Source organism: Aristolochia californica, unplaced genomic scaffold (genome assembly GCF_029961685.1).
Source record: "Aristolochia californica isolate CCGP_79_NKW_82.1479 unplaced genomic scaffold, dmAriCali1.0.hap1 SCAF_6, whole genome shotgun sequence".
NCBI lineage: Eukaryota > Viridiplantae > Streptophyta > Magnoliopsida > Piperales > Aristolochiaceae > Aristolochia > Aristolochia californica.
In genome coordinates this window covers 4,987,799-5,004,281 of record NW_027182257.1, presented here as the reverse complement: position 1 = coordinate 5,004,281, position 16,483 = coordinate 4,987,799, and the positions used below count along the sequence as shown (strand labels likewise).

At 37.0% G+C, this 16,483-nt stretch overlaps 2 protein-coding genes across 2 annotated transcripts; both read left to right on the top strand.

Moving 5' to 3' along the window:
• Positions 1–4,678: 4,678 nt before the first annotated feature.
• On the top strand, positions 4,679–11,036 carry LOC137934543 (pentatricopeptide repeat-containing protein At1g02150). Its single transcript, XM_068778950.1, has 2 exons — positions 4,679–5,172; positions 9,394–11,036. Exons 1-2 carry the CDS (start codon positions 4,756–4,758, stop codon positions 10,621–10,623), a joined length of 1,647 nt encoding a protein of 548 aa, XP_068635051.1. The 5' UTR covers positions 4,679–4,755; the 3' UTR covers positions 10,624–11,036.
• A 2,722-nt stretch (positions 11,037–13,758) lies between these two features.
• On the top strand, positions 13,759–15,293 carry LOC137934164 (cyclin-U4-1-like). The gene is made up of 2 exons (XM_068778417.1): positions 13,759–14,137; positions 14,906–15,293. The coding sequence occupies exons 1-2, from the start codon at positions 13,803–13,805 to the stop codon at positions 15,156–15,158; spliced, it is 588 nt and encodes a 195-aa protein (XP_068634518.1). The 5' UTR covers positions 13,759–13,802; the 3' UTR covers positions 15,159–15,293.
• The last annotated feature ends 1,190 nt before the right edge of the window (positions 15,294–16,483 follow it).

Here is a 16,483-nt window from a genome sequence, read left to right as displayed (position 1 = left end):
AATAGTTACCAAAATCTTTTTTTTTTTTTTTGTATCCTAAAGCCTCTAACACTTTTTGGTTGGAGTACTAAAGGGAAATTGACATGCTCTTCGTGTATGGGCCAAACATATTATGTGATGTTGAAATGTGGAGAAAAGGAATGTTAAATGGGTTATTGTCATTTTTTACCCATGGACAATAAGTGGCAAAGGGATAAAAAGTTTGATGGCAAGTCGGAGCATTGACCCCCCACCCCCGAGTTTATCTATCCAATTGTAAGATCAAGACACAATTATAGGAGCTCCCCTATAGTATATATAGCATAATAAAAACCAATATGAAGAAAAAATAACCCCTTGATGAATTGAATTTGGAGAAGAAGAGCATTTTTTAATTTATGTTATTGTCGAAGTGGAAATTGAGATACAATTTGGATGTCATGCATATTAAGAAAAACGTATGTGACAATATTATGGGCACAATTTTGAATATAAATGGTATAACGAAATTTTTTATGAAAGGTAGACTTGACTTAGAAGATATGAGAATAAAAAAGGAACTACATTTGAAAAGAGACAATAATTCAATTTACATGCCTCCTACATCGTACACAATGTTTAACAAAAAATAATTTTGTACTTGATTTTGAAACATTAAGTTTTCAGATAGGTATACCACAAATATATCATGATGCGTCAAAGTGGATCCTCTAATGGTTGCCACGTAATCATGCAATATTTGCTTTATGTGGTTTTACAAGGTTATTTACCCAATAGTGCATATACTCCTATTATTGAGTTGAGATTATTCTTCAAAGAGTTGTGCTAAAATGTATTCAAGGTTGATGTGTTAAAGAAATTACAAGGTGACATCATGGTGAACTTATGTGAGTACGAAAATATTTTCTCACCATCTTTTTTTATGTGATGGTCCATTTGGTAATTCATATACATTATAAACACTATTATGAGGTCCGATATAATATTGATGGATGTATGCAATTGAGAAGTTTCTTAGCAAATTGGAAATATAGGTACAAATTAAAACTCATGTGAAAGATTCAATCACCGAGGCATATATTAAGAATGAAGCTTTAATGTTTTGCTCTATGCACTTAGATGGAATTGAAACAAGAATTAGTCAAACATGTAGGGAATTACAATGGAGATGTCAATTGCCTCAAGGATAAAATATCAATTTTTCACACATTGTCTTAACTGAATCATTCTTGACCAGGTCTTGTATAAAAAAATGTTATGGGTTGTACTGAACAACTGTGATGAAATCGAATAATATCTCATGTAACTGTTTGTCAATTTCTGTTTGCCCTTGAGTTATAGAATTTGATTTTTTATTATTTAGCATTTATGTTAAACCATGAACACAAAAAGTTTTACAAAGCAAGGGTACAACTAATCTAGACCAACGACATGAAGAAGAGTTTGTGAATTGATTTAATCAAAAAGTTAGTTGTGTTCATTAACTATATATATATGGGCGCAAATATATGATTTATTGTGTGTTGATATATTTAATGTCCTCTAATATATTACAGGTCAAAATTTTAGTAGCTTGTGAGCAAGTTGACTTAAACAATGATATCTATCGTCTTGCTATGGGTCCTATATCAAGCAATAGTTACTCGAGTTATATTATTAAAGGCATGCACATCTATACCGAGCAACTTGAGGCAAATCATAGGACCAAAATAATAGTATCGTTTTAAAGGGGTATTATGAAGACAATTATATTGATTATTATGGGGTTGTAACTAATATAAGCAAAAATAGACAAGGTATCTTGACTAGTGACTGGTTTACCGGTGTTAATACATCATCTACAGTGTGTAATAGTGTAATGATGATCCATTTACATTGGCATTTCAAGCGGAACAAGTTTTCTACATGGGGGACTAAAAAAATGGTGGATCATGACATGTAGTTCAGAATGTGGTTATGATAAATGTGTTTGATTTGTTGGAGCAATAATTAATCATAGATGAAGCAACTATAGGCTAGCAACAAGAATTATCAAATGATAATCTCAATGTTATCCAAGTGGATAATGATGTTGTGCCTTTAGCTAGAGCAGATGTTCCTTCAAAACATACAGCTATGATAATTCAAATGGTAGAGTAGAAGACAATGAACATAAGGTAGAGGTAGAAGACGAGTACGAGAAAGAAGATGAAGATGAAGAAGAGGTGGAAGGAGAGAAATGAAGAAAACAATGAATCTAAATAGTTTATAGTTAATAGAGTTATTTTATGCCAAATGTTAAATTTCAAATTCTTTGGGTTATAATCTTTGTATTAATAACATTATTGATATTATACAAATATTGTGCAGTTCATCTTATATCATGTGTCCCCATCCATCTATACTACCACCTGTATGACTTGCATCACCCAAGGGTGGTCCCTTGATAGATCCACTATTGGAGATATATGATGATGAGTCTTATGGGGAGGATGATCTTGTCCTAGAGACCCAAGTATAAAAATTAACACAAGTGTATTTTCTTAAATGCCAAATTATATTTTGGTTGGAGTTTATTTATTTGCTTTGAGTATAATTTTTATGTATATGGATGTCTCTCCATCCACAATGTGAGGAAGTAGACTCCCTAATTCTAAACCAACGAGAGCAATAATAATAATCACAGAAAAAGGAAAAACAAGCAACGAAAAATAACAACCAATTTTATACAGGTTCGCCTCAAGGTGAGACTGCGTCCTGTCTTTTGCCGCTGCAGTAATATTCACTATGAAGATGAAATAGTTTACAAAGAGAAACCGCACACACTTACAAGTATTTTTTTTTAACCTCTCAGGTTGGAACATCAGATGCTCCTCGGGATGATGATACTCGTCAAGGTGATAAAACCCTAACAATGGCGCCCTCCATATATAAAGAGAAAATTAGGGCAACTGGATTACAAGTGTGAAGTCCCCACACTACTTTTATTGACACAACAGTCAATATATCGTGGACTCATCATGGATTCCACATCTGCGTATTGACTCAGCGTAGGGCGTTGATTAGGTTCCACAATTTAACACAAGGAGTTATAATCTGCACTTCACTCATTGAGTAAGTGACATGTTTAGGAACTATCTAGACCTAAGGGTGGATAATTTCAAGGCCTATACTGAGAGAAATTATCATATGGGTGCCCATATATTGAGGTAAATACTAAAAATTTGACAATTAAAATTTTATTTTACACATACCTCTATTGTTAAGTGTGATAATGTTTTTGTTATGTGTTATTCCTTTTTTTTAAGGAAAGCTTGATGTCAATATTCAGAATAATATGGAGGCACATGTCGTCATACATGGGGTATCACATTTCAACAACACCAGACTAGTATGCATGTCTGGTACTCGGAGCATGGGGGTCACCCTACAGCATTATCGAGGGGGGGGGGGGGGGGGGGGGGGGTTTGTGGAATTGTAAAATTTATACAATTCTTAAATGTTGAAAATGTTAGAAAACAAACGGTTCAACATACTATGGAAACAAATTCATTTTTGCTCATTCAAGAGGAGAAGGTTTGTGTTCAAACTGAAATGTGTTATTTATTATATTATTAATCTAACACATTCACATTTGTATCTTAAAATTTGTAGGGTGAAAATTGCTCTTAGATTGAGCAATTTATGCTTATTCATTATTCGTAGTACGAGTCGACCGAAGGATCCTAAGAACAATATGTAAGTGTAATTATAACTTTAAGATTTATTTATTTATATGATTCATTTTAAGGGAGAGTAATATTATATTTTTTATGCTATCTTTAATAGGATAAAATGCAAGTGATGGAATGAGTGGTAGAAGTTGGTTAACCAATTGATGAGTTTGCCATAATGCAGGTTGTAAGTGGTCCCAAGATGGCTCAAGCATCAGCAAAAAACTGAAGCCATAGTTGAACATTATCCAAAACATAGATGTCTTAAATTATCTAAATGATTAGATCATATTTAGGCTACTTGGATGCCTGAGTTCAACAACTAGTTTTAATATGTTGAAGATTGATCCGTTTAATTGATTTCTCGTGGTTTACTAACAAAGAAAAGAATGAGTAAATGATTCGTAACACCTCTAAAGCTTCCAAAAAGTTTTAAATCGTTCATGGGGTCTTCTATTGTAACTCGACTCGAAAGTGCAAATTCCTCCTATGCAAAATAGCTAAAGTATTTTTACCTTAGATTTTAAGAACTTTGATCGACCTTTGAAATGGGTGCTAAACTAGTGTGGATTTGATTTTTATAGTAATTGAATAGGGTTCAACAATCCTCTTTGTGCTTGAATTCACATTTATCTCCTCATTTGAGTGCATTGTAACATTGTTTCAGTTTCAAATCATATTTTGGCATTTCAGAAAATGCATATCTTTTCAAATCATTAAGTGACATGAATTTGATTTCTTCGTTTCTTTATTAGGCACCTAGGCTTGAGTGTATTATTTTTAATTATTTGATTGTGACCATAGAGTAAGCAAGTGTCCCTTGTCACATTATAATGGGGAGGCAAGTCCAATACTCTAATAGCCTATGTAACTAGAATTGCTATATTGGTCGCCTTGAGCTATGTGCATAAATTTATTGGTTCCGTTGCGGGTCATAAACAGGCGCATGCGTGGCAAAGATAAGCTGGAAGCAATAGTTGTTTGTTCACTGCGCTGTTAAGCAAGCGGTACCTCTCCTGCTACTCGTCTTCCGACTACCAAATCTCTTGACCGTTCTCAACGAGTGCAGAAGGAACTGGAGAGCATGGCAGGCCTGAAAATCCCAATTGCTTCCTCCCCAACCTCCAACGTCCTCGCCAGCAGAATGCAATTTGCAACCTTTATTAGCCGTCCTTCTCCTCTATCCTCGACCACCTCGTACTCTCCGACCTCTGGGTTTTGTCGTCCTGTCGTCGTTCTTCCGTCAAAGAAAAACAAGACAAACTCGATTATGTGTTCGATATCTCAGGTGCATAGCTACGGAACCGTGGATTACGAGCGGCGACCTCCTCAGCCATGGAGATCGCTTTATCGGAAGATAACGATGGAGGGGAGCCCCAGCTTAGGCTGTTCTTTGATTCTGAATCTGTGGGAGGAGGAGCAGGGGAAGATTTACAAGTGGACTCTTTGCCGCATCGTGAGGGAGCTGAGGAAGTTCCACTGTTACAAGCAAGCTCTTGAGGTTACCTAATGCTCCTCCAATCTTATTCCCAACTTTCTTCCCTCTTTCTTTTGTGTTCAGTATTCTCTAGGTTTGTCTCAGTAGGTATTATTGATTGGAAGTATTAGGAAGGATAGTTTTCCGTTGAAACATTACCATTCTTGCTTTGAGCTAGGTAACTACAATAAAAAATAAAAAATAAAAAAGCCTTGTTCACGTGGATATAGTTTAAAATTCTTTGGCCACTATTGACGGAGCTGATTAATACTTATTAAGGGTCTCTTGTGCTTTGTTCTCTGCTTTGTTTTCAACTTTTAGCAAGACATTGAAACTCAATTCGAAATTAAGTGTTCAGCATTTCGTGAATTAATTAGCCGTAGTCATTTTCAAAAAAAGAAAAATATGGCATTAGCCTCCAGCTGTGTCTGCCATAATTGAAATGGTGTAGAATTCAGCTTAACTTTCAGCAGCTTACTTAATATTTGAATAGCTATCTCAGGGAAGTTTGAAGTACACGGCTTGGTAGATGTGGTTGACATGTTCTCGCTTTGAGTTCTGGATCAAGCTGTATGCATTTGTGGCTTCTTTCTCAATCATCCTCTTGGCCTCTGAAGCCTATAGCTGTCAACCTTCTGGAACATATCTTGTCAAATTGGTGCAGAAGATGTTGTGGGACCTGCTGCTTCCTTCGGGACTTCAGTTACCACCAAAGACCTCCTCACTGAGACACTGGAGAAATAGTGTAACATCAATTGAATTAATTTGTTTCTTCTATCTCCTCAGTTTATTATATTGTTCCATCTAGATCGTCCAAGTAATGATGTCATATATTGATTTTTCAGTTTTTTAGGATCACAAAAATTTAACTTAAGATTCTTTTATGGTGAAATTAACTGTTCCTGTTTAAAATTTTCTCTCATAAACACTTTATAGACAAGAGTTCGATTTCCAAAGGAACTTTGCAATAAAGAGTTCTCTAGTAGTCAGTGAGATTCAATTCCTTAGCTGCCTGACCTCGCTGGAAGTGGCATAGACTAAATTATTCATCTTTTCCAATTCTGATGAACCCATTGTTGGCATACATTGACAATTGTGATTGCATGTCGCACTGATTAGCTGGTCATGAATTTCCCTGAAGGTTGAGACATGGGGGAGTGAACAAGGTGGCACCATCCCTAGATACAAGTTTATTGTGTGACTAACTGAAAGTCCCAAAAACTGAATGCTTGGGGAGGTTCATGAGTAAATTACTTTTTCTGGTAGAGAGACTTTAATTAATGGTGATGTTCTGCAGGTGTAGCTTAACATTGAGATGGCCCTAGAATAGAGAAGGAAAAGAATAAAATCATTTCTCTTCTACCTTGTGGCATCTATTGTCTATAAGCCGTTAGTGGGAATAGTGGGAATAAACCCACATAGGTTAATATTAGGAATATTCTTGTGGCTAATAGTTGGGAACAACCTCCTGGCTTGGAATAATCATTTTGGGATGGACTCCAGAGGATTTGTTCTGTTGGGCATAGTTCGTACCACATGTATGTTGTCCATATCACAGACCCATTATTTGTTTGTTTAGGCTTATAAGTGAGGGAGAGTGTTAGTGGGAATAATCCCATATAGATAATGTTAGGAAAAATCGTGCAGTTATTAATTGGGAAAAGTTTTCCTTACTTCTGCTAGTCGGCTTAGGATAAATGAACTTTAACACTATAATGCCTGTTTTTTTGTAACTTGTCTGGTAGTGAAGAAAAAGAGTTATTTTTTCCCCTAAATTGGAGTAGTCTCTCAACTTTATAATAAAAAAAAAATCTCAAGGATTTCCTAAATGAGACATTAGCAAGGCCTATTCCCAAAAGAATTTAAATATTTCAAGTTTCTTTGTCAAGTAAATCTCCTATCAAGGTTGCCCTAACAGAGTTGGGAACAATTGATTATTATTAGCTGTGCTATAGGGTGCCAATTTTGTAAATAACAACTGTGTGATTAGTATATTCCAAAATCCTTCATCTAGTCAAGTAAGAATACTTTTTTGCAAGTGAAGATATATATATTATTTTCAAAAGTTTATTTATATTGCTTACTTGACGAATTTAATCTTATTCCATGCTAGATGAATGAAATCATAAATTTTGTTAGTTTACCCATAAAACCTAATTTATCCTCTTATGAATTTTGGCTATGCCCTCTTTTGAAGTTCTTTGATTCTTGAACTTTTCATCAGGAAAAAGGTAGCCAAAAAGAAAAAAAAATTAATGTAGGGCATTGACATAGTGTGGTGGTTTGAGCTCAAGAAATAATGAAGTTGAAAGCTATCTCTAGAGAATAATTAATAGAGTTCAACTAACTATCAGAAAACTGCAATTTGAACTCAAGCTTAATGGGTAAAACTTGAAAAGAGGATAATTGAATTTCTGCCTACTAAAAAAACTAGCAAACTTAAGAAAAGTGAAAAAAGATAACTTTACTGAACAGGAAGTAAAGACCAAAAATTTATCAGTAAACTGAAATTTGCCCCTTTTTACGTATTAGGCTTTTAATAGGCACATACACTGAACAATATAGGAAACTTCTTTGCAGTTCTATTCTATTGAATAAACTCTAACTTGTACCTACTAAATCCAGCTTTATTTTTATTTTTATTTTATTTTTGAAGATATCTAGCTCCAATTTGTTGCAGAGGAGTAGCTCTTTAACTTGTAGATTCACCACTTCTAGTCTTTATCAGTTTACAAACTTGAACTTCAAAAAAAAAAAAAAAACTGAACTGTTATCTACTACCAGAAACTAAAACTTGTATTCTAGTTTTGAACTGAAATTTTATCTAAAACAGGAAGTTGCTTTTCCCAAACTATCTAAAACATGAAGCCTACAGAAAGTTCTTTTGATAAAATATCCATTTTCAGCAAGTTGCCACCACTTTTAGACCTCTTACTTTTACTTTAATAAGCTAACATAGGAAGTTGCAACTTACTGATCCAAATTTATTACTTTCAAAAAATAGGGGGCTATCTCTCTTTAAATTGTCTCCTTTTTTTTTCCTTCCATAACCATGAGTAATCTTGAGGGGATCTTGTGTCCTTGTGTTTTTGAATCCGACATGGAGTGAGTTAGTTTGTAATAAGGGGAAGAACAACTGGGTGTAAAATCTGCCTGGTTTTGTAATAAGCGAATCTTAACCATTTAAATGAGATTAGTAAGTCTGAATGGACTTTGTTAGCTCATTTTGATCAACTCACTAGTGGACCTATAGAAAACTGTAACATTGTCTAGAAGATGCCAAATAAAAGTTAGACTCACACACAGAGGTAGGTTATATTCTGGTGCTGGGTGTCAAGTTGTGGCACCAACATTTCTATGATAATGATCTCACCTGTTTGACTATACTTTTATTGCATGCCTGATGTTATTTGCCTCCTTTGAGGAACATTTTTGTGTAGGTAAATTCAAGAATGAGTCGGTTGTAGTAAGTTACTATTTTGGGTTCACCAAATGAACAATCTATGTCAAAATTCATCTTTCCTTCCACAAAACCTTTTGATAATCTTGTTAATTGCTTTATGTATGCCTGTCAGTGCTGGGTTGCTGTCATCAGCATATTTATTTTTTGAAAAAAAATTGAAAGCCTTCTCTGGGTGGTCAATGCTACATTATCTTTTATCTTTTTAAAACAATGCTGCATTATCTTTTGCCTGTGGAAGTGTGTAAGTATATCAGATGGCCTTGTCTTTGCATGAAATTATGTTGCTGCCAACATGTCTGTCAATTTCTTAAAATAGCTACGCACTAAATGTACATCTTTGTCAGCATTTATATGTCCTAAGAGGTAAAAGAAATCCTAAATTTTTAGGCTATATCATTTTCTTAAACTTTTAAGTGCTGATTTAGTTGTTGTTGTTGTGTACATAACCCTAAGAGTGAATGAATGGTCATTCAGCCGACTGTGTCAAATATTATAAATAAAACCTCCGTCACTTCCTGCAAATATGAATAAAAATTATCTGAACCCCCAGGCAACAAGGCTATAATGACCACACCAGTTGATACCACTCAGACTAAATACAGATTTGATTCTCAATTTCATTTGCTGATGGTAGGAGGATGCTAGAGACCGATACTTCAACTAGACCATGCACTTCATCTTAGTTATTTGACATGTTTTTAAACTATTGGTAATGATTGTAATGCACCTTTTGATTTTTTTTTCTTCACTTTTTCTGTTACCTAAATGAGGATTTTTCTCAGGTGTATGAATGGATGACTGAGCGGCGAGAGAGGTTTAGGCTAAATTCCAGTGATATTGCAATACAGTTGGATCTTATATCTAAAGCTCATGACGTTTCAGCTACTGAAGAATTCTTCCATAAGCTGCCAGAGGCCTCGAAAGACATGCGCACTTATGGTGCTCTTTTAAATGCTTATGTGCGAGCAAATATGAGAGAGAAGGCTGAGACAACACTTGAGAAAATGAAAAATGCTGGCTTTGCCATGCATGCACTATCCTGCAATGTGATGATGACACTTTACATGAATCTAAGAGAATATGAGAAAGCTTTATCCATTGTTTCTGAGATGATAGAGAATGACATACGCTTGGATGTATACACTTACAATATTTGGATAACAACATGTGCAGAATTAAGGAATGCAGAGGAGATGGAACAAGTCCTAGAGAAGATGAAATCTGATGGCAATGTTATTCCCAACTGGACAACTTTTAGTACCCTTGCTTCAATGTACATCAAATTTGGCTTGTTTGAGAAGGCGGAGCAGTGTTTGAAAGATCTTGAGCTTCGAATGACAGGAAGGGACAGATTCCCTTATCATTATCTAATCAGTCTCTATAGTAGCATTGGCAAGAAGGAAGAGCTTTACCGAATTTGGAACTCCTACAAAACAAGTTTCCCTAGAATCTTAAACTTAGGATATTTTACAATGATTTCATCTTTGGTTAAGGTAAGGGATATTGAAGGTGCAGAAGCAATTTATGAAGAATGGTTATCTGTTAAATCCAGATACGATCCAAGAATTGGTAATATTCTTCTGCGCTGGTACATTCGACAAGGTTTGATGGAAAAGGCTGAAAAGTTTCTTGTTCAGATAAAGGAAATTGGTGGTAAGCCAAATCAGACCACATGGGAGCTACTTGCAGAAGGTTACATAAGTAAAGATGAAATAACCAAGGCCTTGTCCTGCATGCAGGAAGCTTCTTTGGTCGAGGGGCCGCTGTTATGGCGCCCCAGACCTGCAAATGTGGAGGCCCTGTTGAATCTCTGCAAGGAGAAATCAGATCCTGAAAGTATGGAGACCTTGATGGAGCTCCTGAAGAAGTTAGATTGCTTTCACATGGACAAATACAAAGCATTGTTAAGAGCACATGATGGAGATAATATGGATACTCTCAGCTCGAATTTATCAGTGAGACATGAATCTGATCAGAGTGATGAATCTGAAAAGCTCCTGAGCCAATACTGAGGAACCCTCTTTGAGTCCTTGATCGGTTATACATCTTTGGTGTGCGGGAATTCACCTCCAACAGGCTCATCGATAACCCACTAGCGAAAGAGGACTCTTCTTGTCTGTTACAAGTTTTGGGATCTGAGACCCATGTTGTTCTTTTAACATCTCCTAGTCTCCTTCCAGGAAGATGGGGTTCTCAGTGACTTGACTTCCTGATTATAGAGCACCTAATTATTTAAGGTTCCAAGCGAGCAAGATCAAACAAAGATGAGAGGATCTTTCAGTTACACATCAAGAGAGATACCCTTTATCCTGATTATAAAGATGTTGATTCAATTTAAAAGAATTGAAGATTTTTTTAAAAGCTTTCTGAAATAGCCTTTGAAAGCCTTTTCTGAAATAGTAACGATTAAGTAAATTATTTAATTGTTTGGGACTATGTAAAATAGTCCCAGGAAAACAAAATGGTAAAAAATAATTTCTGCTTTGAACAATTTTATATGACAAACTTGCTAGTTATCTGTGGCATGTTTTTTTGTCTCTGTCTTCTTAGTTTTTTCATTGTTTCCTAGTAGAATAATAGAAAAATCAAATTTCTAGAATTGCTCCATGTCTCTTCTTACATTAAAACAAAAAGCCCTCTTTTCCTCGAGCCTTCACCTTCCACCAACATTCTTCTACCCTATCTTGGAATGTTTCCTCTTCAGCCAGAGCTCCATTTAACAAACTCTACCAGTAAGAAAACTCTTCAATTTTTTCTGTCTTTTTAGTCTTCTTCTTTCTAGGTGAAAGCAGCTAGAGGAAGGGAAGCTGTTCTTCATTCCTACAGGCAGAGGAAGAGTAGTCAACTTCTTCGATGTTTGCTATTGATGCAGGCAGGGGAGAGGGGCCCTTCCCCTCCTGCCTCTCTTTTGTTGTATGATGATAGAACAAGGGACATAAGGACTGGACCCCCTCTTCCCTCTTTGTCAAGGGAAAACGTGTAAGAGAGCTGTCCAACAAAAAACGAGGGGTGAGACCCCTGTTGATTTTGGGAGGGCATACTTTTTCCTCTCTCCTTTGCATGGAAGTCATCTTGTTGGCGCACAACTTGCAGTGGGCTCCCCTACGTCACTTAACGTGGCATGTTCAGCGTGCCAAATATAGATATATTAGTACTTTAATAATAAGGGAATTTTAGCTATATTATCCATTTTTAAATAATAGCATAAATAACTAAAATTTTAATTTAATATCATAAATACCTAATTTTGATCGGTCAACTACACGTGTTCAGTCAAAAGTAATATATAAGTTTTGACTACTTACGTGGTTTTACATCATCATGTCACATTAAAAACTGAAGAGCTTTGCAATATACTACCCACCAAGTGAAAAACTATGTCATCATCCATGTAGGATGCCACATCATCAAATTACCTTATCATCATCCATATTACATGCCATATCATCACGTGTTAAGTAAGCCTTCGACCCTCTATTTTTTTTCTTTTTTTATTATATTAAAGTGAAATAAAATGAAGTGGATGTGAAATAACCATTATAATGAAATGAAATGTGTAAGATTTTTAAAATCAGAAATTAATATTTTTGAATTACAAAATAACTTAAATCGATCACGAAACGAGAATGGGAGAAAAAAAAGTAAGATGACGTGGATGACTTACGTGGCACACAGATGAAGATGTGACTTTTTATGACATGGTGGGTGATGTGTTATTAGGCTCTACGGGTGTTGATGTGGCATGATGATATGACACAAATAATAAAAAATTTACGTGTCACTTTTGATTATACACATGTACAATTAATTAATCAAAATTAAGTTAAAAAATTAGTGATTTTTGCTATTATTTAAAAATAATTAGGTAATATAATAAAACCAATGTCTCTTCTACGATATCCAACAGCAAATTCAACTAAAACCGATGATGTTAGACTGTTAGCCGAATCAGGACGCATGAAAATCATAGTGGCTGTCCGTGAAGCAATCCACTGATCCAATAATTCCCACCCGTTAAATAAAAAACCCTAATTTCATCACGAAAAGGGAAGAACAGTGCCACATACATGCATCCACGACCCAGAACATGGCACCGTTTGAAGGAAGGGGACACGGGAGGATTCGGCTTCTTCCTCAATCCACTTTAAGATCATGTGTCCACTATTTAAAGCTTCGGCCATGTTTAATCAAGAACAGCAGAACATTAAAAGTTGTACAAACACTGAAACTGCCGCGACGAGAGGGAGGTCATCACGTCAATCTCCTCCATTGTGCAGCAATATAATACTGGCGAAGGAACGGCGGTGTGAACAAATGCCCCCCCTCACATGGCCACCACACGAGTAAGGGACTCCGCATTTCCTTCCTCTGGAGCGTGAAATATTCATCATCGCCACCACTTTTACAGCTATTCTGGATTAAATTACTCGAGCGCATTACCGGAAGAAACCATGAGCTGTTTCCTGTATTTACAGAAGAAGAGAATGTCGTCGTCGTCGTCGTCGTCGTCGTCTTTGAGAGTAGAAGAAACGTGAAAAAGGAAGTGGATCAGGTGGGACCCCGACAGGCTGTTGGGGGAAGGGGAGGGGGATCCCACCTTGGTAATTTCACTGATGACAATCACGACGACGAAGACGCGATTCTCTTCGCTCGCCTTCCGCGATGCGGCGGTGACTGGAATCTCCGCCACTCTGTACTCAGATCACCAGGTTTAGACCTCTGAGACGAGCTGTAAAACTATATAAAAATGCAAGCCTGGCTTGCCAGCGTATTTACGACATGGCAAAATCGTAAATAAGTGAAAAAAGACGAGCAATTCGGTAAACAAGCACGATATTTTAATAAGAAAGAGGCGCCGGCAAAGGACAGGTATGCGGAGGCCGTGCCACTTGCCAGCATGTTAGGGTGGGGCCCGCCTTGCTCTCGTGGTCCATAACGGATCGACCCTTCGCTGTAAAAGTCCCGTCCTTTTCCTCTTCTTCACGTCGAACCGAATTGCTTTTTTTATAGGACGGAAATACCCCTGGAAGATTGCCAGGATGATAAGATGGGTGAGGGTATTATGGTGAATTCATCGAATAGGAGCCTTTTAACGACCACCTGCGCGTAAATTACTGGCTTTTATATTTGAGCCTCGTGGCCTTATAAATGATAGTTTGATAAAGCTGGCACGGAGCTTCTACAGACATCAATGGCGGAGCTTGAAAATCCCCATGTGATGCCCAAAGTCATCACCTTTCTCTCGTCTCTGCTTCAGAGAGAGGCCGAATCCAACGATTCCGTCCGGTGCATCGACCCGCAGAATATCTCCGTCTTCCATGGACTTACCAGGCCTACCATCTCCATCCAAAGCTACCTCGAGAGGATCTTCAAGTATGCGAATTGCAGCCCTTCTTGCTTCATCGTCGCTTACGTCTATCTTGATCGATTTTCGCAGAGGCAACCCTCGTTACCCATCAACTCTTTCAACGTACACCGGCTTTTGATCACTAGCGTCATGGTTGCCGCCAAATTCATGGATGATATGTAAGTGTTGGTTCATTATGTCACTATGCTCTTCCGCTGTTGCAGTCGTTTACTTGCCTTCAATCTCGTAGCTACTAAAATATGTCTTCATTGATCTTGTGTTCTGGAAATCTGCATTCTGGTTTTTTTTTCTGGATTTGCTCTGTTTGAACTTGGAAATTCTTGCGTTTGATGTTCTTCAGTTTCTCCTCTTTATCTTCTCTTTGTTTTTTTTAATCCTTTGGGGGTTTTTCCAACGGAGAAGTAGTTTACAATTTTCTTGACTTTTTTTTCGGGCAGAATCCTAATAATTTTTTTCGCTGAAGAAGAGGAGATAATTTGTTGAACGAATTGTCGCAATTCTTCTCAATCTTTCTTTTGCTTTTCTTTAAAAAAATCTACCCCCTTTTTCTTCCTCGCTTGCAATGAACTTCTAAAAACGACCATAAATCAACTCTTGAGAGAAAAACTTTGAATTATCAACAACAGTAAACACGAAGCTCCATGTTTCTGTAGCCGGAAGTCTGGAACAGAGCAATCCGGTGATATCCCCAAAAAGGCCATGCCAAACCACCTCCAAAAGGAACCACCCACCTAATTATGGCTAAACTTCGTAGTCCAAATTCATAATTGAGAAGAAGTGTAAAGGCATTTGTTTAATAATTCTATGCATTATAGCATTATAGTTACTGCACATAAGTGTAAATATGAATTCTGGAATTGACAGAGTCTCTACTTCTATGATCTGTTCTGGATTGAGACTTCTTAAGGGTGTTTTGGAACATGCAGGTACTATAACAATGCTTACTATGCCAAAGTGGGGGGAATCTGCACTACAGAGATGAACTTCCTTGAAGTGGATTTCCTATTTGGGCTGAGCTTCCACTTGAATGTAACCCCTGCTACTTTCCATTCCTACTGCAATTACCTTCAAAGAGAGATGTTGCTTGAATCTCCCATCAATCTACCCAAACCACTAAAACTCCACTGCAGCTTTTCAGAAGATGATTCCACCCCTCAAAAACATCGCCTAGCTGTTTGAGCTGTGACATCCAAGCAATCCCATCACCTTGTTTTTTTTTTTTTTTCACCGTTTCGTTGAAGGGTCCAGTATATTGTATTTAATAGTGGTAAATAGAAGCAGTAGAGAGATTGTGATTTCTCCTTTACAACTGGCCATGTTGCTTTTGTTTTCTAACAAGCTTCCTTCTTGTCTTTCTCTTATACTTTTTCCACCGTAGAAGCCAGACATGGCTTTTGTTTCCCAAACTGCACCTTCACAGCGGGAAGATACGTCACTCTCACACATATCTCAAGACAAAGCAAGTCTGGTAGTTGTCCCCAACCAACCCCTTTCCAAGTGCAACTTTCCTGAAATTCATCAGGTTGCAGACTACTCCTTAAATGCATTCGACATGTGGGGGAGACATAGCACATGAATCTCCAACCCTTCGTTGGGGCATTCGTCGAACGGATACAGGGGGCAGACCTCTGACATGTGAAAACGGCGACCGGAGTCCCCAGTCTACGACTTGACAGCAAAGAATTGCCCAAAGATGAAGAGATTTACATTTTTACACTGATTGGGCCATGTGAATTGCCCAAGTGAGCAGCCGCTGGAGTCAATCATTGGTTTAAAGTTTGTTGGGTGATCATTAAAACTTTGTTTTACTGGGTGTCGAGTTTGAAAAGTGAAACCGGAGAGAGAGAGAGAGAGACGCCATGCCAGCAGCCAGCGTCGAGCTCTCTAGTTCCAAATCTGTTCGTGAAGCCTCTTGTTATTTGAGGAAGTCTGTGTGTTGATAGATCCTACATTTATACAATGGGAAAAGGGGGGCTCCTCATTGAATTCCTTATCAAGACTTTTGGAGCGAAGAGTAAATGGAGATGCTCAGATGGGGCAACAAAACAAAACCTCCAAGAAAGAAACAAAGACACTTTATGAGGAAAATGAACTATAATGGACCCTCCTCACAAAGGAGAAAACTTGACAGTTCAAAAATTTCCATTTTTCCATTGTGTAGTACTACTAAGAACACTTTGCATGTATTTATTATATTTAATAATAAATATTTTTACCATGCACTATTTAATTCCAAGGAATTTCATCCTTTAAGAGATTGACCATTATGAGGTTGGTCCCTTATCAAACTTTGTTTAGAGTCAATAGTAGTGAAAATTGGTGTAATTCTCTTAGCCCTTTGTATGTTTACATAGTCGGATATAGGGTTCACTGTACAATATTATATATGTGTAACATGTAGAATAGTGACCACTTGATTGGGTAATTGGACCTCAGTCTATGAAACCGATCGACCCTTAATTAATCTCACTTCCTTTAATCTTAGAAATTGGCTTAAGTTTTAT

Excerpts from the sequence above, each read along its gene's own strand:
- LOC137934543 (XM_068778950.1), top strand. The coding sequence starts at position 4,756 with ATGGCAGGCCTGAAAATCCCAATTGCTTCCTCCCCAACCTCCAACGTC. Across the intron at positions 5,173-9,393 it reads GTTACAAGCAAGCTCTTGAG|GTGTATGAATGGATGACTGA; the intron begins GTTACCTAATGC and ends GATTTTTCTCAG.
- LOC137934164 (XM_068778417.1), top strand. The coding sequence starts at position 13,803 with ATGGCGGAGCTTGAAAATCCCCATGTGATGCCCAAAGTCATCACCTTT. Across the intron at positions 14,138-14,905 it reads GCCAAATTCATGGATGATAT|GTACTATAACAATGCTTACT; the intron begins GTAAGTGTTGGT and ends TGGAACATGCAG.